We start from the raw sequence: 25,879 nt of genomic DNA, 5'->3' as shown, positions 1-25,879 counted from the left end.
AATTTATTAGAAAATCGATGAATTTCTTCGAATTTTCTAGATAACCATAGAATTCTTTCGAACTTATTAGAAGATCGCCGAACCTCGTGCAATTTATTAGAAAATCGGGGAATTACCTTGAATTTTCGTTAATTTTTCAGAAAAATTTCCTAGAACCTTCTCAAAAACCCAGTAATTTTCTCGATTTTTTTTTAGAAAACTGGAACATTAATTCCGTTTTTTTTAGAAAATTGAAGAATTTTTTCGATTTTTTTTTTGAAAATCGACGGATTTTCTCGGAAACCGGAGAATTTTCTGGAACGCTCTCGGAAACTTGGCTCTTGCGGACCAAGTTGAGAGTTGGGCTCTGAATAATTTCTGGTTTTTGAGAGAAAATTCAGGGTTAGTTGAAAGTTGGAGTGACGAGGCGTAAAATGCATTTTATGCCAGTCGCCCTCTTTACTATCTTTACAACTTTACTATCGGGATTGAAAATTTGATTTTTGAATTTTGATTCTCACGTATCTCTGAATGCACCCTCAACTTTTTTGCGAGTTGAAAGTTGGATTTTTGATTCTCAATTGACTCCCAATCTACTTTCAGTGAATTGAGAGTTAATTGAAAATCAAGAATCCAACTGTCAACTTTTTTGAAACAATTGAGAAATAATTGAGAATCAAAAATCCTATTTTCAGTAGTAATACCATTACTGAAAAGACGTTGTCGGATATCATACCGTAGGTGGTATGATAGCTGCATTAAAAAATCAGAAAAATAAATGATAAAAAATATGGAACAAATAACTGACACAAAAACACAATTCTTGGGAAAAAGCCGAAGCATAAAAAAACCCAGATATATTTACTTCGATACAAGATTTAAACGATTAACGAATGCCGATTAGCGAATGACGTTATTCACACACACACACATGCATCCACACATCAATGTTTGTCTAGGAACGCATAGGCGAAGTGTCGACTGAATATGTAGATACACACTCGCACTGATAAATAACGATAGGATAAATCCCACACTGAATGTTCAGGTGGAATAAGTTAGGATTGCGCAATTTAATAATCACGACTTCGATATCGTGGCTTCGGTGCCACGTGTGACACGAAACCGTTGGATTTCGTGTCTTAGGTTAAGATTTTTGATTGATAGCTTTTAGATTTTTTCGTCACTATAGTTTGTGAACGAAAACGATTGATTGATCGATGGTTCCTTTCGGATGATTATTTTTGTCGATTATGACAACGATAAAGTCAGGATGACTTGTCAAATGATTGACTTGCAGTTGCAAACGATTCACACACTTGTGGCGTCGGTTAGACTCTGACATCATCGAGCGTCCCGGCATGCTCGGACCCGCCAGACTGGCGCATGGTGGCGCCGCCACCCATTGTCGCCAACATACCAAGCGCGGTTATATTCAAATACATGTTATGATGGAACAACTACTATTCAAAATTATCGGATATTTTCCGATAGCTTCGTTACCTAGGAACGATTGTGTTAAATTTTGCAGGTTTAAAATCTCGAGTAGCAAGCACGAGGGATTTTTCCGCAAAATTTGACACACTCATTTCTAGGTAACGAAGCTATCGAAAATTATCCGATTAATTTTGAAGCACGAGTGGTATCTGACGGATTATTTTTCCACTCGGATTTCGGCCAAGCAGAGTGCAGTAAACAGCATCCGGATACATTTACACAGCCATACATTTATAAGCCACTGTTTTGTTTATCTGTCACACAGAATATTAAACGTGAAATGCGTTGAAAGATGAGAAACATTTGAAAAGCTACTAGTGAATTTCCGCAAGTAATACCACGAGAGCTTCAATATTATCGAGCAATTCCTGATAGGTTCGTTTGTGTGCAGGGAACCTTGAAGGAATTACTCGATTAATTTTGAAGCTCGAGTAGTATTCGGGAGGGAATTTTCCTATCCAAATGTCGGCCAAAAGACTTGCATTATGAGACAAAATCCATCTGACAGTTCCAACCAGGGATTCACTCGACCACGGAATCTTTTGTTTTCCACAAATATAGTCAACATGAAAAATTACCAGTTGAATTATCAAAAATTATCAGCTGAATACCGTGTTGACTATATGAAATAACAGTCGAATAATGCGATTCTAGTGGCTGACATTTGGATGAGGAAAATTCCCAGTTGAATTATCAAAAATTATCAGCTGTCGAATAGTGCAATTCTATTGGCTGACATTTGGATGAGGAGGATTCCCGTCGGAAATTTTTTAGAAATTTCCGAAATAAAACTGTTTGACAGCCTCAAATACTGCGCTCTGATTGGTTGAAATCGGAGGGAGACAAATAATCAACAAAAAAAAACCAACATTCAAATCTCAAAAAGTTTTCGAGAGAATCCTCCGATTCTTTGAAAAATTCGAAGAAATTCTCCAGTTTTATAGAAAATTATAGAAAATGCTGGGGTTTTCTAGAAACTCCCAGATTAAAAAATTTAACCCGCGACTACTCGCTCAATGAGCGCGGCGCTGCCCGTTTTTGTTTATTTATATTTTAGTATTCCTTGACGCTTAAAAATTCAGAAAAATTAGAGTTCCTAGTTCAATTTTTTTATTCAGCGTTGGCATTGTCTGTTTTTTTCTCGAAAAATTTGTTTAGCTACAAAAAAAATGTCGAACACAGAGAAAAGCGCGCCACGCCGCTCCGCCCGGTGCGAGTGAATCTCTGTCGACCACTCGAGCGAGCTACATTTACAGCTTCATTCACTGCCACATTTGAAAGGCACACATAGCGGTAGGCGACAACATGGCAACAGCGCGCTCGGTTTACTCCAGCGGCGCTGCGCTAACCGATGAATGAAGGCTGGCGGCCGAGCGCGAATGATCGAGGGTTAAGGGGAGACGGAACCCCTTTGTCTACATCAAATCTTAGAATTGTGTTTTCCTCTACAATTATTAATTTCTATCTATGAAATTACTTTATCGACTCGATTATCGCATTGTCGAGTCAATGAAGTAGTTCAATGAATAAAAAATAATAATTGCAGGAGAAAACACAATTCTAAAGATTCGTATAAACACCGGGGTTCCGTTTCCCCTTAATAGAAATATTTACCTAGCGAATTGGTTAGAAAATTCTATTGGATGTCTATTGAACTCTCAATTAGTTTTTGGCTGATTCTATTGAGATGTTTAACAAAAAATATTCAATAGAAAAAGTCAATAGAATTCGAGTTTTTTTATATATATAACTTATTCTATTGAGATATTTTCTATAGAATTTCCTCTTCTCAAATTTTCTAACTTTTTTTGTTTGATTTTCTTGATGAGAATAAAAGGAAAATAGACTGAAAAAAAAAATTAGAAAATCTGAGCCAAGGACATTCTAGAGAAAATATCTGAAGAGAACAAGTTACATAGAAAAATCGAATTTCATTGACTTTTTCTATTCAATATTTTCTATTGAACATTTTACTGGAATCGGCCAAAAACTAGTAGAAAATTCAAAACAAACTGCAATAGAAATTTCTAACAAATTCGCTAGATTTTTCTATTAAATTTTTTCATACGCGGCTCTTGAAAATTCTTAGGTTTTCGAGAAAATTCCAAGAAAATTTTCCGGATTTCGAGAACATTATAGGAATCCCAAAAATTCCAAAACAAATGTTTTTGCAAAAAAACTGCGCCACGAAAAAGTTTTGTGGGGTCGTTTCTGGAAAGGAGAAACACTTTTTTCCGGAAACCACAATTCTCATAGAAATTTCGCAAAAAATAACGAAATAAAAATCAAAGCCAAGTCAAGAAATGTCCAATGGATCATGGAGTGTGCTACCAGATTATTGTGGGGAGGATAACTCTGAATAGAAGGAGTTTCAAAAAAATCTTCATAAAATAAAAAATTCAGTAGAGACACGATCAAAGTTCTTGGCGCGGATCAGAAGATACAGATTGATACGAGACAATGATTTGGAAAACTCCGCGCCAAGAACTTTGAATCCTGTCTCTACTGAATTTTTTATTTCATGAAGGTTTTTTTCGAAAATCCTTCTATTCAGAGTTATCCTTCCCACAATAATCTGATAGCACACTCCATGATCTATTGGACATTTCTTGACTTGGCTTTGATTTTTATTTCATTATTTTTTGCAAAATTTCTATGAGAATTGTGGTTTCCAGAAAAAAGTGTTTCTGCTTTCCAGAAACGATCCCACAAAACTTTTTCTTGGCGTAGTTTTTTTGCAAAAACATTTGTTTTTGTTTTTTTGGGAGATTTCAGTCATTTTTCCAAAACGAGCACACGATCATTTTCGTATGAATCGAATTGATTTTTTTCCGCGCAACAGAAACTATTTTCAATCACTTCTGCTCTAAGAAAAAGAGGTATTTTTTCCTACATTTATTTATAATTCATGCTCCGATTCGATTTGAGAATTTCATGGGAAAATCAAACGTTCAAATTACCCGCGTGAACTAACCTCAGAAATAAATTCGCCCACATGTTATTCACGGTCTGAGTTGAGAATCTAAATTAATCGAAGATAGGGGAAAAATTTCCATGCAATATACAGCACTACATGACCTTGTTCATCAATTTTTCATTAATTTTTACAATAAGTCGATGATGAGTCTAAAAAATGCAAATCAGTAGAATTCAAGAAGGAGAGAGAAAGAGTAATGCGCTCTTCAAATCGCCCTCCGCGCGTGAGGTTGGAGCGCACTGCTATCAACTTCGAAAACTAAATCTCACACTTAGTGCTCAGAGATAATGTGAAATGCGAGAATGTGGATATGATCCCGTTGCTATACGTGTAATTTCCTTAATATTAAGTTGAAAAAGAAAATAGTGACATCAATGGAAAGCTCGTGGCCGATTTATGTGATGTAACTATGGCGATTTTTTTCGTAGGTTATCACGTTTTCATTTTATTCAATAAATGTGTTTTGGCGGTAGGGGAGGGGGTAGTTGCTTCGTCTATAGATACTTGGTAGCAAGCAGCGAGTTTCAAAACTTTTCTTGGCCGATACGATACCGCGTGTTTCGATGACTCTGGCGAACCAAGTTCATAGTTGGGCTTTCAATAATTTCCAGTGTTCGAGAGAAAATTGAGAGTTAGTTGAGGATTGGAGCAATGAGGACTACAATGCATTTTATGTTAGCTCCTCTCAATATTATCAACTTTTTTGAAAATTGAGAATTGGATTTGTAATTTTTGGTGATCTCTTTATTTCCAATCAACTTTTTCGGAATTAAAAATTAATCTCAGGAGAATTTGAATAGATTTTTTTTTTCAACGATAATTTGAAATGAAATTTCTAGTGAACGGAAATTTTTAAACTTAAATAGGAACACGAGCCGAAAAAAAGCGAAAAGTGCGAAAATCGACTCCTGGCCATTCATTAGAGCCTAGAAAGCTGACGATCGAGGTTGAACGTGAGTAAACTTTGGGCCAACTCTGCATTGACTTTTGGTCACCTTTGGGTCAACTTTAGTTTGGCCTTGGGTTCACCTTGGCTTGACCACGAGTCAACCTTGGCTTGACCATGGGTCCACCTTGACTTGACTATGAATCCACCTTGGCTTGACCGTGGGTCAACCTTGGGTGGACTATGGGTCAACCTTGGATTGACTATGGGTCAAAGCAAATGATGCGATCGCCGCTATGTTCGAACTCGACCGAGATAACATCCAAAAAAATATTTTAAGCCGTAATTGAAAAGATTTCGACGATTATTTTTTGAATGATCGTCGAAAAACTGAATTTGAAAAAAACTCAGATACGTACATACATACATATATAGGAACATGATCTAAAAACTGCATATTCGAACTCCTGAGACCAAAATTACTCATCCTGGCACAAAAAATGAAAATTTTACATTGGACGAATACAGGGCTTCCATTCGGAAGCAAAAAATCCAACTCTCAATTCTGAAAAAAGTTGAGAGTAGATTGAAAAACAATTAAGAATGAAAAATCCAACTCTCAACTTTCACAAAAATTTTCAAGTGGATTGAGAGAGAATTAAGAATAAAAAATGCTATTTTCATGAACAAAAAAATTCAACTTTCAATTCTCAAAAAAGGTGAGAGTAGATTGTGAGGCAATTGAGAATCAAAAATCCACCTCTCAATTTTCAAAAAAATTGAGTTGATTGAAAGACAATAGAGAATAAAAAATGCAACTGTCAACTATAAAAAAAAGTTGAGAGTAGATTCAGAGATAGTTAAGAATCAAAATTCCATAATCAAATTTTCAATTCTGAAAAAAGTTGATTGCAATTGAAGAAGTCACTAAAAATAACAAATCCAATTGTCTGTTTTAACCCGTCAGTAGGCACGCCAGGAGCGATTCCCTCACAAAAATTTTCACTCCATAGAAAATATACCCTAAAAGCGCAAATATTTTGCTGAATTTTTTTTATATGCCTCAAGTAACTCTTCTAGTTGACTCTCGTGGTGATAAAAGTCGTCTATTGGTCAGGGTTGAATAGAAAAAGAATATTTTCTTCGGCTCGGTCGAAATTTTCCACGTGTTACGCGTACGGGGCTCGTGCCACAGAACGCCGAACAGCGCCACCTATGGCGATATTTGGCTCTATTATTACGAGAAGCCGATGAGCGATTCTCTTATCGCGCGTCTCAAGAACGGTGGTGGAACCACGCGCCTACTGACGGGTTGAAAAAAATCGATAGTAAAGAGCTCGGTTTGCATAAAATGTATTTTTGGCCTCGTCACTCCGACTCTCAACTGACTTTCAATTTTCTCTCAAACACAGGAAATTATGGAGAGTCCAACTATCAACTTGGTACGCCAAGGATATCCCTATAATTTTCTCGAAAACCGGACAATTTTCCTAGAATTTTCTCCAAAACCTAAGAATTTTCTAAAACGTTCTCGAACACCTCAGAATTTTCTCGATTTTTTTTTGAAAATTCGAGATATTATTATAGGGGAGGGGGGGGCAATAGGACACCAGATTTAAATAATGAGTTGAATTCGATCAAATCTATTCTTCCGACTTCATTTGAAGGTCATAAAAACTAACAGATTCTCATAGGACTGCGTCGTAAGAAAAAACAGGGTAAAATGGACACCTCGATTTCTTTCACAATTTTTTATGTTTCAACAATTTTATTCAATTTCTGAAACGCTAGTCATGATTGCGATTTTCAAATTGAAAAAAAAACTTATTTTTGACGTTCGTCGTGGGGGGTGGTAAATCGAATTTTTCCTTGTTCACTTATCCTCTTCTCCGCCTATTGTTTTATGGTGATTTCCTCGGTGAGTAGAAAAGTAGCCATCTTACAAATTTCGCAAATGGACAAAAGGTCAGATGTGTAGGGCGGGCAATTGATCATTGAAAAAAAATTAATAATTTCAAAGTTATTTCAAGAGTAAAACAGGAAATTCAAAGCTACTTTATATTTCAAACTTCAATGTAAAATTTAATAGAGTTGAAGCTTGTTTGTTAATATCTTTCCCAACTCTAATTTTTCTTTAGAAAAAGATACCGACACGATTCTGTTGGCAAATATCCTTTAAAAATTTTCTTTATTTTTGGATAGGACCAAATTTTTCGGATGTCCATTTTACCCCAGTCCTGAATAATGTCGCAGTTGTGGACTCTCCTGAATAATTTCTCAGTTGTGGAAAGAAGCAATTTTTTAAAATCAATTATTGAAAATGTTTTGAGTGTCCATTTCAGTCCCGTCCATACAGATTAATCAGGTGTCCATAATGCCCAATGAAACGATTTTCAAAAATTTGAATTTTGAAAAAAAAAAAAATTCTCGCAAATTTTTGAGTGTCCATTTTACCCCAGATGTCCATATTACCCCACCCCCCTCTAATTTTCTCAAAAACCGGAGAATTTTCCTAGAATTTTCTCGAAAACCTAAGAATTATCTAGAACTGTCTCGAAAACCCAAGCTTTTTCTGGAATTTTCTAGAAAACTGGAGAATTTCTTTGAATTTTCCAGAGAATAGGAAAATTCTTTCGAAAACCTAACAATTTTCTCGAACGTGCTCGGACACCCTAGAATTTCCTCGAATTTTGTTTGAAAACTCTAAATATCTTTATAATTTTTTCGAAAACTGGAGAATTTTCCGGAATTTTCTCAAAAAGCGAAGAATTCTCTCGAAAATCGGAAATATTTCTCGAAAACTTCATAGGAAATATGAGATCTATAAGAAACAAAAACTGCGTGGCCCCTTCCAAGCCCCACTTTTATATGTCACCCTGGTTTTCTACCATTCCCGCAGTTACCGACACAGCTATGGTCGGGATAAAACTTCTTGCTTTGACCGCAAAGTGGGGGGGGGGGGGGCATAAAATCGCCACTCGGGAAAAAATCCCTCTATGCGGGCCTTAATAAATTTATCGAAAAGTGATTTTTTACACATCAAATTTATAATTCATAGAAAAAATTATCAATGATGAATAATTTTTTCTTGGGCATTTTAAATTTGTTTTTCCCCATTACCTTCCGGCAACTCAGCCGGAATCTATTCAACCGACTTTAAAATATTCGTTTCTGTCAGAGTTCAAAGGCGATAATGATATCTATATTTGTTGGTTTGATTCAGACTATGGTTTTTGCAATTTTTTTCTTTGTTTTCTGACATCTGTTTTCTGGCAATTTCTTTCAATGATATATTTCAAATTGTTTCAATTATGCATGAAAAAAGTTTTTTCGATACGATTTTCCGCAGTAGAAAATGAGTTGAAAATCTAACACGACTGATTAAGAGGAAATATAATTTCATTGAGTATAGTAATATTGCTAATTTATCAGCAAAATGGCTCTATTGTGATAAAGACAAAAGTAATTGCTCAAATGTTACCAGGATCATTGTTTTTTGTCATTTATGCTGCCTTTTTTTATTGTTTAGAGTGATACAACCTCAAAGTTGGGTAAATAACCCAGTAAATGTAAATAACACTGTCGTATAATGTTATATAATATCTATATCTACAGGGTGTCCCATAGTATGTGACAAGAGTAAATTGCGAATAACTTGAATACGGTTAAGTGTAAATAATTGTTGTTTTTTTTATTGTGCACAGAACATTCAGCAAATTATAATACAATCCCTTCCAAGTGTCCGCCATCAATTGTACTACAGAACTCTATCACACGCTCGAAGCTGGTATAGATGCGCTGTATTATGTTTTCATCAATAGCTCGGACAGCATCCCTAATTGCGTCTTGCAACTCTTCCACAGTCGTCGGATGCTTTTCATAGCACTTATCCTTGAGAAAACCCCACAGGCAAAAATCACAGGGATTTAAGTCAGGACTGTAAGGCGGCCATTCCATGCCCCCATGGGCATACTTAGGGTAACCTAAACCTAACAGACGAGTGCCGTAAATGGAAAAAAGTGTTTCAAATACTCCAGTAGTCCTGTGTGGGGCGGCACCATCTTGCATGAAGTAGAAATTCTTGACTAATTGATTTTTTCGTGCCCAAGGAAAGAAGTTCTTTTTCAAGAACTCACAGTAAATGTCAGCATTAATTGTCCGACTCTCGAGGAATTCAAGGAAAACACCCTTTATGGTAACTGCCGCCCATGCAGTAACATTTTTCGGGTGTGAGGACTTGGTTGCAACGACGTGAGGTGACTCAGTCCCCCAAAAGCGAAAATTTTGTTTATTTACCAAGCCACCTAAGTAGAAATGTGCTTCGTCAGAGAAGATGATATTCTGTGCCTTCATCCCCTTGGATCCAAAAAGATTGTAAAGTTCTTGGGAAAATTCCACACGACGAACCATCGCTTCTTCAGTTAAAAATTGATGTACAGAAATTTTGTAGGGATGGAAGTTTCAAAACACTTTTAAGATACGGTGAAGTGAAGTTCTCGAGACTTTCAAGGTTTGGGAAGCCTTGTGAAGAGTATCATTTGGATATTTTTTGAAATGTTCTTCAGTTGCGCGGATAACCTCATCTGTGGTTACAGTAGGTGAAGGGCCAGGATTCTCATGCCTCCTATCGTCTAGTGTACCGTATTGATCAAATTTCTCAATTAACCTGAAAATACCCATGAATTGGTCGAAAAATGCATAAATCTTCAAAAAAAAAAAAAAAAAAATTTTGGTTATCTAGTTCATTCACTCTATTTACCGCCTGAGACTCGAATCAGATACTCCAGTGTGTGTGCCATACTTAGAATGAAATGCTCTTCTTGCTGCAGTAGTTGAATCTCCTCTTCGGTAATATGATTTGATGAGGAATGTTTTTTGTTCAATGGTTAGCTTTTCCATTTTAGTATTCTAATTCGCGAGCGACTGAAGTATAGATGAAATTTGCGGAGAGTCTCCACTTCAACCATATATTAGACTTTAGACTGCGCTGTCACCTTGCGGTATACAACGCAATTTACTTTTGTCACATACTATGGGACACCCTGTATATCAATAGTATAATATTTATAATATACAACCTCTATATTTGTAGGTTAGTTTTTCACGTATTTACATATTTCCCTAATATATTTGTGATCAGTTGCATCTGCGAATTTCTTGATGTTAAAGGGTTTGGGGCATTTCGAGTTGATCAGTCTACCTAATAGCTTAGCTCTTTGCTTTTCGTACTTAGAACAGTGCCATAGGACATGATCAAATGTTTGGCTTTCTGCTCCGCAAGAGCAACTGGGGTCGTTGGTAATTTCTACTCTAGTCAAGGATGCTGCAAGGCGGTAATGATTAGCTCTGACGCGATTTACGGTAACGATAGCCTCCCTTGGGAGTTTGCATTTCTGGTACCAGGGCATGGCAGAGGCCTTAAAAAAGAGGTCAAAGTATTCAGCCCTTTTCTTCTTCTTTTCATTCATTCCTTGTTCAACAATTTTCCTGGTCGTCTCTCTAATTTCATCAGATTTAAATTCAGCACGAACATCAGTATACGGAACTCTAAACTCATCAATAGGGTCAGTCGCCGCATCACCCGCCAACTTATCTACCTCTTCGTTACCTTATGCTGCCTTACGTGTTATGATCTTTCAAGTCTGAGTCTAGCCATTTTCATCTATTTTATTTCCTGGAAAACTGGAAATGATTCTTTCAATAAAAAATAATTTGGAAAATCTTTTGTTACAAAGTCACTATGATGATCTACACTATTGAATTGACAATTTTCAATTTCTTCCGATCATAAGAGGAATTGATCTTTAATTTATTAGACAAGTGGTGAAACGAAACAAGGCGATGTTTCATACCTCCTTGATTTAAGAATGATTTCGATAATTCCATGAGGAAAACTCGATGAATTTGTTTGGCTGCAAATTTTCTCGGTCACGAAACATTTTTTTATATTTTCTGAAAGATTTGCTTCATTCAGTATTCTTTTAGGAAAGGTCCTTAAGCGTGATGAAAAGAAATCAAATCCAATATTCAAAATTGAAGAAAAAATAAATGGTTCATATCTTATGGAGGTCCATTTGGATGTATTTCACAGATCATTGTTCCTTTCACAATGGAACCGCGTGACTTCTTCCATTAGCCTCTTTCATAACTAGAGTGGGTACTTGGGCTTCAGTAGCATATACGAGATAGTGTCAATACCCGAGTGGTGATTCGTACGGGGTGGTTTTCAATTCCACCCCTGCACATTGAACCAATACATTCATTCAACCTCAACAATCAATACAGGTGGACAATTCATGGAGTGGGAATTGAAAGGTTTTTCTTCATTTTCAAATGGGTGAAACCGATGTAGTGTGCAACGGAGACTCCAACGTAATTATCAAGTGTCGTGTTTCATTTTTATGTCATTAGAAAGTAACGATACCATTGGGGAAATCAAAGATACGTCCTCTAAGGAAAATAAAATATATCTAGGTTTTCTCAATATTTAAAATTTCACTAGCGAAATAGTCATGCCACTAATTTGTTGGATCATAAAATTTTGATGTTAACTATTGCAATCTGATTTAAATTTTCTATCATTTGAATTAATAATAAGATCATTTTCTCCATTTAGTTTACAGAATATGAACAGAGTTCATTTTTTTGTTTTTTCCTAAATATGAAATTACTTTGACAAATTATGATTTTGGAAAAAAATTGTGTCTGCAGCGTTTGCTGTATCCTGACTTAACCCGTCAGTAGGCGCACGATTCCACGAACATTCTTGAGGTGGGCGATGAGAGAATCTCTCATCGGCTTTTCCTAAGAATAGTACCAAATATCGCCATAGGCAACGCTGTTCGGGGTTCAGCGGCACGAGTCCCGTACTCGTAACACGTTGAGAATTTCGACCGAGCCGAAGAAAAAAATTGTTTTTTACTCAACCCTTCACTGATAGACGACTTTTATTACTATTAGAGTAAACTAGAAAAGTTACCTGAGGTATTTACAAAATTTCATCAAAATATTTGCACTTTTCGGGTACATTTTTTATGGAGCGAAAATTTTTGTGTGAGACAGTCTCATAGCGCGCTTATACTGACAGGTTAAGAGGTAACGGTACCCCTTGTATGTGTTGAATTTTAGAATCATCCTCGTGACCAAAGCTATTAATTTTTGGAATTCAAAAAACTTCAATCACTGTATTATTATATTATGTAGTGCTTAAAGTTTTTTGGTTTCCACAAATTAATAACTATTGACACGAGAACGATTCTAAGATTCAACACATGCAAGGGGTACTGTTAAACCTCTTAAGGGCTCGCGTTGACCGGCGTCGACTGCGATATACAGAAACCTGAGTTTCACACGCTCGCGCGTTATCTTTGTAATATTCAATCCGATTGCGAATGAGAACTTAGTCTTGCGCTAACCGCCCAATACTCAACAAATCCACCATATGACTTGTGACTAATTTTGTATATACTACTGGCCGTGATTGAATAAACAACAATTAAGTTAAACCAATTATCAAGTAATGGGTTATTCATTATTTTTCCTGATACAACTACTTTCGATCTGTACATCTTGGCACTTTTTCGACTCCAAAAATTTCTTGTGAAAGAAGTAGCTTCTTGAGATAAATATACAACCACACGGAGAGAAGAGCCATGGGAAAGAGTCCTATGTCAAATTTACGACTTGTATGTATTTCTAAAATTTAGGAAGCATTACTATGCTATAGTAATGATTCCTATGCTATAGTAATGATTCCTATGGGGTATGGTATTACATACTATGGGCCATGGTAAGTCTCTCGATGGGAATGTAGCCTATGAACATAGGAGAAATTACTATATTGAATAGTACCCTCTACCATGTTACAGGGTAGAGTGTACTATTAATTATGTTAAAGGGACCCATAGTCGTTTGGTAAAGTTTACCATAGTTTATAGGAGAGATTACCATGCACTATGGTAACATGACCTATATTATATGGTAAAACGTGAAAAAGTCATAAAATGTCACGAATATAAAAGATAATGATCACTAAACTATATCATGATAATGATGAGTATAATGAGATAGAAAGTTCAAGTGGGATATATATTTCCATTTAACGTATTTGGTTTCGACGCTGTTTCAATAATTACAGAGTATTTTCTTATAATGTTGGATTCTTTCCTATTAATAATCATCAATATACCTAGATTAATCATATCGAATATTGTAAGGATCATATTTAACAATAACATATTTACATTAGTATTTTAATATCAGAATATACATATCTACAGAATAGTGGGATTTTTTGCCCCAAATTTTACCTAATCTTGGGGGAATTTTTGGCATTACGGTGCTATAAAAATTATTAAAAAATTCAAATGTGAGTAATTAAACTCAACAACTTTGCGTGAGAATTTAGATCCAACGTTTCGGAACGTATTGCTTTCTATTCCCGGAGGTAGCTATATACGATAGGATACAAAATTTCATTTGTCTAAATGTCAATGTCGATCACCTCTTATCATTTATATCAATTTCATAGGATTGGAAATGTCTTTCAAAGGAGTATTCTTGTAATTGTTGAGTAACAAGAATAACTTGATTATTTGGCTCTAGGATTACGATATTGATCAAATATAATTGAGGACCAGCCTCGGTCGGCATCATCAGTATTACGTTTTTTCTGATATCATATCCCAAATAATTGAGAGAGCTTACTATTGTAATATCTCCAGATCGATTGGACGGGAGAACTGGCTGAAAATGACGATAATTTGGATTTAATTCTAATCTCTTGTTAAGAGCTGGACCAGGGAGAAAAGGTGGTGGTAAAGACTTGTCGATGAGTAACCGATAATTCAATTTTAATTGTGCCTTGATGGCTATTTTTAGTATTTTCTACGATATCGAGAAAAGGAGAGATTACCATGTATAAATAGTACTGATTACCATCCACATGGTAATCTCTCCTATAATAATGGTTGTCGTTGCTATATTGTATAGTAATGCCTACCATGTTCAAATGGTATTGATTACCATACAACATAGTACGCTTTACTGTTGAACATAGTAAAAATTACTATTGAGATTGACTTAGAAACCCTTTTACCATAATTTATGGTAACCTCTACCATACAAAAGTAACTCCTACCATTTACTTTTCTCCGTGTATTGAATATGTTAAATTCAACTCATGACATTTCACTGCTTCAGTAAAGAATATCTATTAGTTTCTTAGTGTCGTCAATATAATTTTTATCACTAGAAGACCATAATTTTTCTTGTGATACACTTCTTCATTTTGTTGAGTGAAAAATTTTCATTTTCAGTTCGTTTGTTCCGTTCAGTTTTTTAAAATCAATTTTGGAACGTGTTTGAGAAATTCATTTCATTACTCATCGAAATTCGGGTTTAAATGTACGGATAATTCCTAAAGTTTTTTCAATCTATTGAACTTAACGAATCGCAGAAGCCATATTTTGGATAATAAAAAGAATGAATTTCGGTTGCTTGGAATTGAAAAAAAAAACTCGAGCATAACATAGAAATATGTTCTCTCCTCAAAGCGACTAGAGGGTGTGTAGTTGGCTCGAGAGGGGTTGTCTACCACCCCCTGCAGAGCCGCAATTCAACCCGCGGATACATAAAAAAGCGAGTGAAACACAAGAATGAATGTGTACAGGGATAAATGTTGGTGGATATATAACAATAGTAGAGCGATGTTTCCTGACTCGCCTCACGACTCTTGGGTGGAGTCGAGTGCAGAGAGGTACATAGTGGGCATTGAGGAAAGAAAAGTAGCTGTGTTCTCGGTTATAGCTCAAGAGGAGCCTATGTAACTCTCACTCTATTTTATTTATTATCGTAATCTAGTGCATCAACAAGGACAATCAACTCTTGTACTCTCGAACACTTTAGAAAGTCTTTATTTGATAATTAATTACATTTTGCTCATTTAATTTTGTCTCCCGAAACCGGAACGAGACATGAAATAGGAAAAAATCTATATATCTTCACTCACCATCAACCTGTCATCGAGAGGGCAAAAAAAGAATGAAGAAATTCACAGGACAATAAATGCAATTGATGATAAGATTTCAGAAGAAAAATAAAATTCATTAGGCAAAGAATTCAAATATATGATTGGAAATGGGATAATAAATAATGTTGATTCCCATACAACAACAATTCATGTATCCGTGCAGTTATGGAGACATCCGTAATTAATTAGAGTGCTTGAATAAACAACCTCCTACCCGTCACAGGGTTTGAATTCTCTCTTGGTTGTTGAGTTTAGAACTTTGAGACTTTGGGTAAATATAATCAGCCGCATTTCCCTGGGGACTGGTGATGATTACCTGGATTGGTAAATTGTCCTAAAAAAATCTCCATCGGATCTTTACATTGATTCATGCCTGTCAGGGAAAAGTTCAGTCAATTAATTTTTACTGTTTGTCTCGTTGCACGCGCGAGAAAATTTAATAGAAAAACCTAGCGAATTCGTTAGAAAATTCTATTGGATTTCTATTGAACTTTCGATTAGTTTTTGGCCGATTCTATTGAAATGTTCAATAGAAAATATTCAATAGAAAAAGTCAATAGAATTCGATTTCTCTATATAACTTATTTTCATCAGATATTTTCTATAGAATTCCCTCGGCTCGAATCTTCTAAGTTTTTTCATTCTATTTTTCTGTTCTCATCAAGAAAATTAAACAAACAAGCAGGCGACCGACCCTATTCGACAGAAGACTTGTGACACCACACTGTTATGTCAAAAGTCTTCATTTTTCTGCTACCAATTACATTGGTTATAAGCTTCCGAAGGGAAGAAGTGCATCGTCTATTTTTTATTTTTATTATTTCAACCGTAGTATATAAAATCATTTCGTCCTCTTAAAAATTTCATATGTAAAATTATGTGGTTTTACTCCGATTCAATTATTTCTCTCGATTTCATTCGTATTTTCCAAAACAGACTGATCTGTGCTGATGAATACACGTCCCATTCGAATTCAAAAAAATCATTCTCATTCCAGATGGTATTCCATAGTGCAACTTTTCTTCTTTCATATGGAATAGCGTTCCGAATTTGGATCAACTATTGAAATCAAATTATAGTTCGATAAGACATATGTTTTTTTCTTTCAATCAAATACTCAAAACAATTATCTAACTAACTTCATCCCTCGGGAATCGATTCGTAAGAAGCTCAATTACATCTTCGTCGTAAATTAATATTTTCACTAATTTCGATCTTGTTCCGAAATATCCGTTGAAAAGGACTAAAGCATAAAATCTTGTCCCATTAATATTCTGCACTCCAATATTGGCAAACACCATGCCTGTCAATCTATAAAAAATTATCGTTGTAAAAATACTATCTCATGTTATCATTTTGGAGCTTTGGATGGAGGTCATCGAGACAAGTTTTTAAAAAAAAAAAAAATTTAATCCCTCGAGAAGTAAAGGAGTTATTGGCCAAAATGGGTTTCCACAAAAAATTGAATATCTCGCGAACCGCTCGGTCGATTTTGCCCATTCAAAATACCATTCGTCTATGTCATGAAAGCTACGAACATACCAAATTTCAAGTCAACAACAACCTTTTTTATCGAGTTATCGCGCGCACAACGTTTTTCGCAAAAAAACAGATTAACGGCAATATCTCTAGACTCAACAGCGATTGTTCGATATATTATGGGTGCTTCAGATGGAGGTCATTGGGACGAGTATTTTAAAAAAAAAAAAAATTTAATCCCTCGAATAGTTAAGGAGATATTTGCCAAAATGGATTTCTACAAAAAATTGAATATCTCGCGAACCGCTCGGTCGATTTTGCCCATTCAAAATACCATCCATCTATGTCATAAAAGCTACAAGCATACCAAATTTCAAATCGATATTAACATTTTTTATCGAGTTATCGCGCGCACAACGTTTTTCACAAAAAAACCGATTAACGGCAATATTCCTAGACTCAGCAGTGATTGGTGTATGTATTATGAATAATTCAGGTAGAGATCATCGAGACGAATATTTTGAAAAAAAAAAGTTGAAATCGGTGCATTTATTGAGGAGATATAGCTGAAAAACGAAATTTAAACAATTGGCAATATCTCAGGAACTACTGGACCGATTGAGCCCAAATGGAGCCACAAAGTGGGGCTTATTCATAGCTATCATCAGTAAAAATTTCAAGTTTTTATCTGCGAATTTCACCGTATTTATGTTAAAATTTCTAAAAATAAACCCCCAAAACAGCCATTCTGCACATACATACGTACAGACGCAACCTCAAAAACATCATTTTTTCACGTTTCATGACATTCTAGATCATTTGCAATGAAAATTAGAAAATCGAAAAATCGACCAAAAATAATGCTTCCCTTCGGAAGCAAAAACATTGAAAATTTGAGTCAAGGAAATTTTATAAAAAATATCTCAATAGAATAAGTTATATAGAAAAAGAATCGGCCAAAAACTATAATCGACTAAAAACTAATAGAAAGTTCAATAGAAACCCAGTAGAATTTTCTAACGAATTCGCTAGGTTTTTATATTCAATTTTTTAATCGGTGTTGATGTCTTTTCTGTATAAATGAATCTACTATGCTGATGATGATTCAAGCATTATTTTACAATTTCTAGCAACCCCATCGACTTATTCAAATAAAGCGTGGGTATATCCACATTAGGTTTTTGATTTTCTCTCGAGCAATGGAATTGACCATTGAGGAATTAAATCATTTTCGATCATCGATTGCCCAAATAATAACATTATCAAAGTAAATTGAGTTTCGAACTTGGCTATAAATCGGATGCAATATTCACTTGAAATTTTACTGCAGTTACCAAATTTCTCCATGAATTTCCAATGTTCATTGAATTTCAGGCGAATCGCTCCGTTAATTTTTTGCGTAAAAATACGACATAATATGTGTATTTTTGAAACCGACCGCACGGAAGTGGTAAATTATAAATTTGTACGGATGAGTAATTGTAGTAGTATAACACAGAAACCCCATGGTTTGGCGTTTTTTTTGTTTCTGTCTCGGGTCATAGTCGCACGTGCGACAGTACGTATGGGGTTTCTTCGTTAAAGTACATGAGTACGACCATAACCGATTATGTATCTGCCTTACTATATCGGAAGTCTACTTGCGTACGGAAGCAACATCTCATTGTGGTCTTTGCGGTCACAGGTGCATTGTAGAAATTGGCCATTAAAACTGGAGAAGCCTATGAATTTCGACCTACTCGAGTTTGAAGAAATTCAATATAACAACCTGATTACTTTTTTAAAATAGAATTATGTCCTATTTTTACGTAAAAACAATTGTCATATGAAAGTTAACGTTTTATTCATTGCTATGTCGTTTTTTTTAGACTGGAAGAAATTGGGTTTCTTCTGAACATCCTTTGGATACTCCAGTCGATTGTGCGAGTGACGACGTACCTTGTATTTCTGCAGGTTTGTTTCAGTTCAATAAAAATTGATCGACGCATTTTGTTTAGTCAATATTCCAAGATCGAAGTAGATTGACGAACTTCATCGACAATTTTTTGTCATTGAAAATTTTGGAGATTAAAAAATTGACCATTGATAAGTTTTCCCAACTCTATTAATTATGACGATATTTGAATGAATGAATATGAATATTGTTTTAGGTCACCCCGTTCATGAAATGACATCGTGGTCTTGCATCGAATCCCTCTTCAAATTCCTTGAAGAACGTTATGACAATCGCATCAAAAGAAAGGATTAATTTTTGCATTGTACTTACTCCTCATTATATCCCACTGACTTGTTGATCGAGTGTGGTAGACTGTACTTCTTAAGGTGCTTGTTAATAATAAATTTTAATAAAAAAGGAAAACTAAAACTAAAAAACAATGCTTTGAAGAAGAAATATTTATTCATCCAGCTTTTGAGATTTTGTTGAATTTTCTTCGCCTTGACGAGGAAAGACAGAACCTGCACGCGTCGGAGAGTAATCATATTACGGACTGTAATCGTGTTACCAGGATATACCCCTCTGCATGGTGGCATTACCGGGCATCTTCAACAGATATATCACATTTTTGTAAAAAAAAAAATGTACAACTAAAAAAGCCTGTACACGTTTTTTCCATCAATTTTCGTTCATTCTCTATGTTCGATATCATGTCATATTTCTTTTTTACTTTTAAGGTACTTCCGCAGTAAGTATACTTGGTGAAAATTTCGAAATGGTATAAAGACGCAATATTTGGATCATATGTTGTTGACCACATTACAAAGATATTCCCAAAATTTCAAGTTCCTGGTCCACCCCATTTTTGAGATATGCATCGCCAAACATTCAATTTTTGTGTTTTTTCCATTTTTGACGATGTATATCTCGAAAATGGGGCGGACAAGGTACTTGAAATTTTGGAAATGGTTTTTGAATGTGCTCAATAACATATGATCCAAATATTGCGTCTTTATACCATTTCGAAATTTTCACCAAGTATACTTACTGCGGAAGTTCCTTAAGAGCATCTCAAGAACCCCTCGAATAATGGGAAAAAAAATTTATCCTGAGAAAGCGGATAATTTTCCCTGTCCAGACAGCAATTACAATCTCCACCGTAATACCGTTTTACTTGAAAATAAAAAAGAGGGACGACTGCATACAGAACTTCCCCTTGAAATCTGTCCACATAAACCGTATCATCAACTCTTCTTTCGGGCTACTCTCATCGACAGAGCGGATATGTCCAGGATAAAAGAGATGAGAAGAAAAAGAAAGAAAAAAAGGGGGAAGTGAGTAGAGCACCAATCTTTCTTATCGTTTGCCCGCAAGAATATCATCGGTCAACAGAATCTACTTTTTTCCCTGGTCTTATAAATATGAAAAAAATAACGATAACGATAGTGCGGAATTTTTCGACAAAAAAAGTAGGAGTAAGTGTAGGTGACTATAGCAAAGAAGACTATCTGAGAGCTTCATAAATGAGGCGAGAATTGTCATCTAACTCATATCGTTATCTATACGGAAGATAAATGAGTTAGTGAGAAAAAAACTAACGCGATATGTCATAAAACAGTTGAGAAGCACGTGCTGTATAAAAAACATGTCAAAAAAAGTGAAGGAATACATGTTTATTTCTTATAGAGTTAGTTGCGCTCATATTTCTTAGGCATTAGCTTATCATATGTTGATAAAAAACATTCTGTGAATGACAGATAGTTGGTTTGTGATTATGTGATTATATACCCTGGTTAGTTGAGCAATTTCAGATAGTTGAACAAAATTAATAGCCGGATTAAAAAAGGTCTCCAGATGAATTCATCATTAATGAAATAATGGAGTAAATAGAATCTATATTTAAACATTATCTTCCTCAACGTATGCTTCACATACATAACCATACGAGATTTCCGTAAATAATTTACTGCGTTTTAGATTGGTATTCGTTCTTGTTAATCCATGAATCATGACTAAAGAGGACAAAAAATACCTCTATAAAGAATGGTTGGGAGAATTGTTGGAGCGCACGCGAGGACCCAAGGCCCCGGAGGGCCAGACGTCCTCTGACATTTCTAATAATAAACCTCTCGTAAAAAAGACACTCTCAGTGTTATTTTTTTCTCTCATACTCTCCGTCACTTTTTTTACCATCTCTCACTGCATCCCCTCTGTTCACGCACAAAAGTTAATCGTCTCCAGTTTGCCGGTTGTCACTGGGGACTTGATGGATGAGTTCGTGACGTCATGTCGTAACATTTTACACCAAGACAATTACAAACATCACGTGGATATTTTTGCATAAATATTTCAGAGTGTCAGTATTGTCAAAATTACTATTAATTTTTTTCTTTTATTTCTTTCGTGGAATCGATCAATGAAATATAACGGTAGACTGGAAAAAACTTAGCTTGACTGTGAATATTACTGGAGGGTTGCGAGAGTGCACCTTGGCGGGAGTTCACGTGGGAGGTCTCGGGTGAGGTTATGCAGGGGGGTAGAAATGAGGCGACCCACGACCTTTTGCCTCGACCAATCGCGATTCACATCCAAGACGGAGACTGCCAATGAGAGAAGCGAACAGGGTCAACCCCTCTGCGCTCCTTTCGACGTGTGTTCAAGAGAATCATACACGTTGTAATGAACGCACTCGCCTCGAACATCTAAAATACACTTCTTCTTTCGACAGATTTTTGTGATGGAAAATCCCTCATGACCCATTGATATTATTCTTCAGATTATTTCAGAAATGAATAATTGATATTTTTGAAACAACTCAGATATCAACCAATTTTGCACTTGTCGCAGGTAATATAGTTATAGGATCTGCTAATCTTGTAAATTGAATTGTTGGGTAAATCAAATGTTGCACGTTATCTTTGCCTTCGGATGGGAGTTTTAAGTTACCCGCGCAACAACTTTTTGTTTTTTGGCAAATACAGAAGTGTAAATGTTCAGCTTGTATAAATTTCAACTCCCTTTGGGATCCTTCAAAGTGTCGACTGTTCAATCCCTCGATAATTCGATAATACTGTAGTTAGTATGTGGCCTTCATATGTAACACGTTTGAAAATAAAATTTGTAAGGAAAAGCAAGTCTCACTCTGTGGGAAATTCACTTCAAACGGAATGAATTTTAAGACACACATCTACACATATGTTTATCAGACAGAAAATGAAGTCACAGGATATAGATTGAAAGAAGAAAAAAAAAGAAAATGAAATAGCCATAAAATGACGAGGGAAGTGGTCTCTTATTCCGGAGCATTCCCTCTTCCAACGATATCGTGAAATACAATTTATGCCTCTATAATAGCCAACGAGCATGGAGTACACAAAGGCGCGTAAGTATAATGTTCACGGGCATAGGTGGAACATACGTTTGAGAAAAGAGGTGGATAGAGGGTGGTTATACGTTAAAAAGAGCGAGTAGGGTTGCGCGGATAAAGAGACGCGTGGATGTGCTGCCCAACCCATGAGTTCACGACGATAGCGCGGGCGTTATCGAACCGAGGGTGACGGCCCCGGTAATTACTTCCTCGACCATACTAGGGAGAGTAAAGAGGAGTAACGGAAGAAGGAAAGTTGGCGCCGGTGGAGGGCGTGCGCGCGCCCTCTGGGGGTGGGGTCAGAGGTCACTGAAGTAGAGGCTTACGAGCAGCCGCTCTCGGTCAGCCAATCGACAGCGCTTACCTTCCAACTTCCAATTCACTTTCCACTGGCATGGAATAATCAAGATTGAAAGTTTTTCAGCAAATGTTATGTTAAGATGGTTTTCACTGGTATTGATTTGAATGAGCCAGTGTTTTCGAAGAATGACAGAAAGGCCAGTAAAGTCATTGTTCGAGATTGAAGAGAATTTTTCATTTTCAAGGTTATGAAGGTCACTGACAGGTGGTTGTTTACTTTTAGACCATATTTTATTTTTTCTTTGACATTCTTTTTTGTCACAAGTCTAGAACAGCTGAGGAGTTGACAATAAAGTATGATTGATTTATATAATTTTTTATATGTATTTTTCTAACATTGGTTTTGTCATTTTTTGACTGAATTTTTATGCAAAACAAATACGTGCCTTGATGAAGGACAGCTTGAGTGTCCCTTGATATATGTGAAAGAATTTGTCTCTATTTTTAGAATTTTTAAAAAGTTTATTGGAAATTGCCGTGATTAATGCATATGGCTGAGAAGTATAAAGTTTTTCAAGATGTTAGTGAGGTAGCGTTAGTTGCCAGTCGTTGGTCAGGCTCAATTAATCATTACTTAATTAGATGAATATTATATGAGCGATAGAAATACATGTAATTCAATCTTACTCCTGAGCATTCGCGACAGGTTCGAGGAGAAAACAATCAATACCGGCATGTGACTGGCATGGGTATGGCTGCCAAATAACTACTGACAATTATCAATAATAATAAAAACCGCATAATTAATTCTTTTCAGGATCATTTTCATATCCTATTCTATTACAATCATTGCCGGAAAACCAATTTTGTTAATTTAAAATATTACCCTGACTTGGGTTCGAACATACGACCTCACGATTACTACTCGTTTTTTCAATACTGGAATTTCCTACCTGGGTCACCCTTGATAATATTTAACTTGAGATATTCGTAGAATGATAAAACGGAACAAGTCGATTTTTGACATCTTGTTATAATGGAATCATTCCAATGATGAGTAGTATTAGTAGAAAGCGTCAGGAGAGATTTTTTTGGTTGAAAATTTTTTTTGTTCTATGCAAAAGAGTATATTGGAATTTTCTTATAAAAGCACCCGTTCAATGAGCCAATTTTTCAAAGAACGACAAAACGATCGACGGCAACACTGACCCATGTTAAAGCGGTAGGTAGGTATAAACCCTCGCCTGACCGGTTTGTACCTCCCCGATGTTATATGAAAATCGTATGGGAAATTGACTTATTTGACCAAACGTGTTTTACCGCTGCTATACAATCAATGATCTGAGACAAATTTTCAGATTGAAATCAGTCACATACTTTGTCGATATTTTATATGAAGAAAAAATGAAATAACAATTTTGGTTAACTGAAAGGTGAAGAATTTCACATGAATATCCTAACCGTATACCATATTAATAATCTAGCGATTGAAAATGGTTCCCAACCCAGTCATCAACCCCTGCCACTGTATATTAGCATGATAAACGACCTCTCATAAGAGAGTGTCCACTTATATCTCACCTGATTAAAAATTTCTTAGTTTTGAGGATGCCATTAAATTTTCGCATTAAATATCACGCGAGTTAATCGGCCATGTGCCATGCATTCTTCACCATAAACTCTCCTTTAATTGTTTTTTCTTTATCACTTTTGTTTTCGTACTAAAACGTTGTTCAGAGGTCGATGATGTTCACGCGAGACACGCTTCATTAACCCTTCCAATATAGTGTGTCTCGGACCTCGTACAGTTTCGAAGAGGCCACGAGTAGCATATATTACGAGATAAAAAAGCGACACGAGGAAAAATGACTGATGAAACAACTGGCCGCTAATTACTTCTTTTGTGATGGGGGTTTTTTTGTGAAGCAGAGGGCATTCAAGCTGATATTTATATATCCCTCATGACAAATGGATTCATCCTTCCATATGGGCTCATGATACCTTGAGATAATTTGAAAATGATTTGGAACGAAAATGAAAACAAAAAATAAATTTTCTTTGTGTAAGATGGTGCAATATATCACAAGTGCATAAAATTACACTTTTTCAAGTTACCTACAACAACAAGGACTTCTGGTACATTGAGGGAAAACCGTAATGAAATATGTATTCATTTTGCAGTACCATACTAATGATCACAAAAATGAGAAAAAAATTGTAGTTTATCGGTGTGTTATCGCCTTCAACTTGCATCACACTGAAATACGATTGTCTGTACCAATTCTGAGAAAAAAATCGAGAAATGGGAATTTTCAAAACAGATCACATATTTTTTTTAGTCACCATATTATGTGTGAAAATAAAAATTTAAGTCAATCCATTGACAATCCTGGTGCCGGCACTATTTTGAAGACAACCACATCTCAATGAAAATAATTAAACTCGATTTTTCTTATTTCCTGAGAATAAAAAATACGTCTCAAAGGTATCGACATGATAGAGGCAACCGCCTGAAACTTTAAAATTTAACCGCGGTCATAACATTGAATATTCCTTGCAGTAGTTACAAAAAATAATAATTAAGAAATAAGAGCTTGACCCTATTTGATGTTCTCCTCGAGGCGTCTGATGATTACACAACTTCCGTATATATATCACATATGTGAACCGATTAATCGCATGGCGGTAGCGCTGAATGCAAAATCTGTAGGCGGATCGGCATGATACTAGAGAGAGGGATTCTAATTATTGTGAATGAAGGAAAAAAAATATAAAAACGTGTTGGAGAAAAGGTGATAAGGAACACCGTCTATTTACGTCGACTGCAATAACTTTTACGTTTGACGCAAGTGTTGGGACTCAGAGAAGGGGGATTTAATGATGATTCCATTGATGCTTAACTTCACATATTTTATGAGAAATGTGTGATGAATTTATTCTTCAGATGGAAAATGGTCTGCATTTTTTAAAATAAATATTGAGTTCGAAAAAAATCAAGGAATCAGAATTATTAACATTGATCCTTTTGTTTTTTTGTTTATTAGGAACAAAGACATACTAGCCAATATAGACAGGTGTATTCATTCAAGATGCACTGGTGGATGAAAGTTCAAAGTTCATGTAAATACAGTTGACGATCTGCTCCTTGGTATCCGGCCGAAAGATTTTCCACATCCACACATATGCAGTACAAAACGGTGTTGGATCAATCGCTCGTATGGTCTACATATTGGTTATAGCCAGGGAATTTCACGAGTACGAATATACATGGAGAGCACATTTCACTGTGTGAGAATACTGCGTGGAAAAGGTCTTGACATTTTCAACCGCCCTCTGAGGCACCCATACAACGCATTAGTACACGTGGTTTGTTGACATTATGCTGATGTACATAAAAGATGTAGCAGTTTGACCTAAAAATTGTGGGT

At 35.7% G+C, this 25,879-nt stretch overlaps 1 protein-coding gene across 2 annotated transcripts in view; it reads left to right on the top strand.

Moving 5' to 3' along the window:
* The window catches only part of LOC107044099 (FAM172 family protein homolog CG10038), a 112,787-nt gene extending 93,629 nt beyond the window's left edge, over nucleotides 1-19,158 (top strand). For both annotated transcript variants that reach the window (XM_015265849.1, XM_015265848.1), the window contains exons 7-8: nucleotides 18,717-18,801; nucleotides 18,999-19,158. In XM_015265849.1, coding sequence (XP_015121335.1) covers nucleotides 18,717-18,801; nucleotides 18,999-19,096 — 183 coding nt within the window. In that variant the 3' untranslated portion in view covers nucleotides 19,097-19,158. The remainder of the gene's footprint in view (nucleotides 1-18,716; nucleotides 18,802-18,998) is intronic.
* The last annotated feature ends 6,721 nt before the right edge of the window (nucleotides 19,159-25,879 follow it).

This window comes from Diachasma alloeum, unplaced genomic scaffold (assembly GCF_001412515.2).
Source record: "Diachasma alloeum isolate Michigan unplaced genomic scaffold, Dall2.0 Dall_scaffold_00677, whole genome shotgun sequence".
NCBI lineage: Eukaryota > Metazoa > Arthropoda > Insecta > Hymenoptera > Braconidae > Diachasma > Diachasma alloeum.
This window is presented reverse-complemented; position numbering and strand designations above follow the sequence as displayed.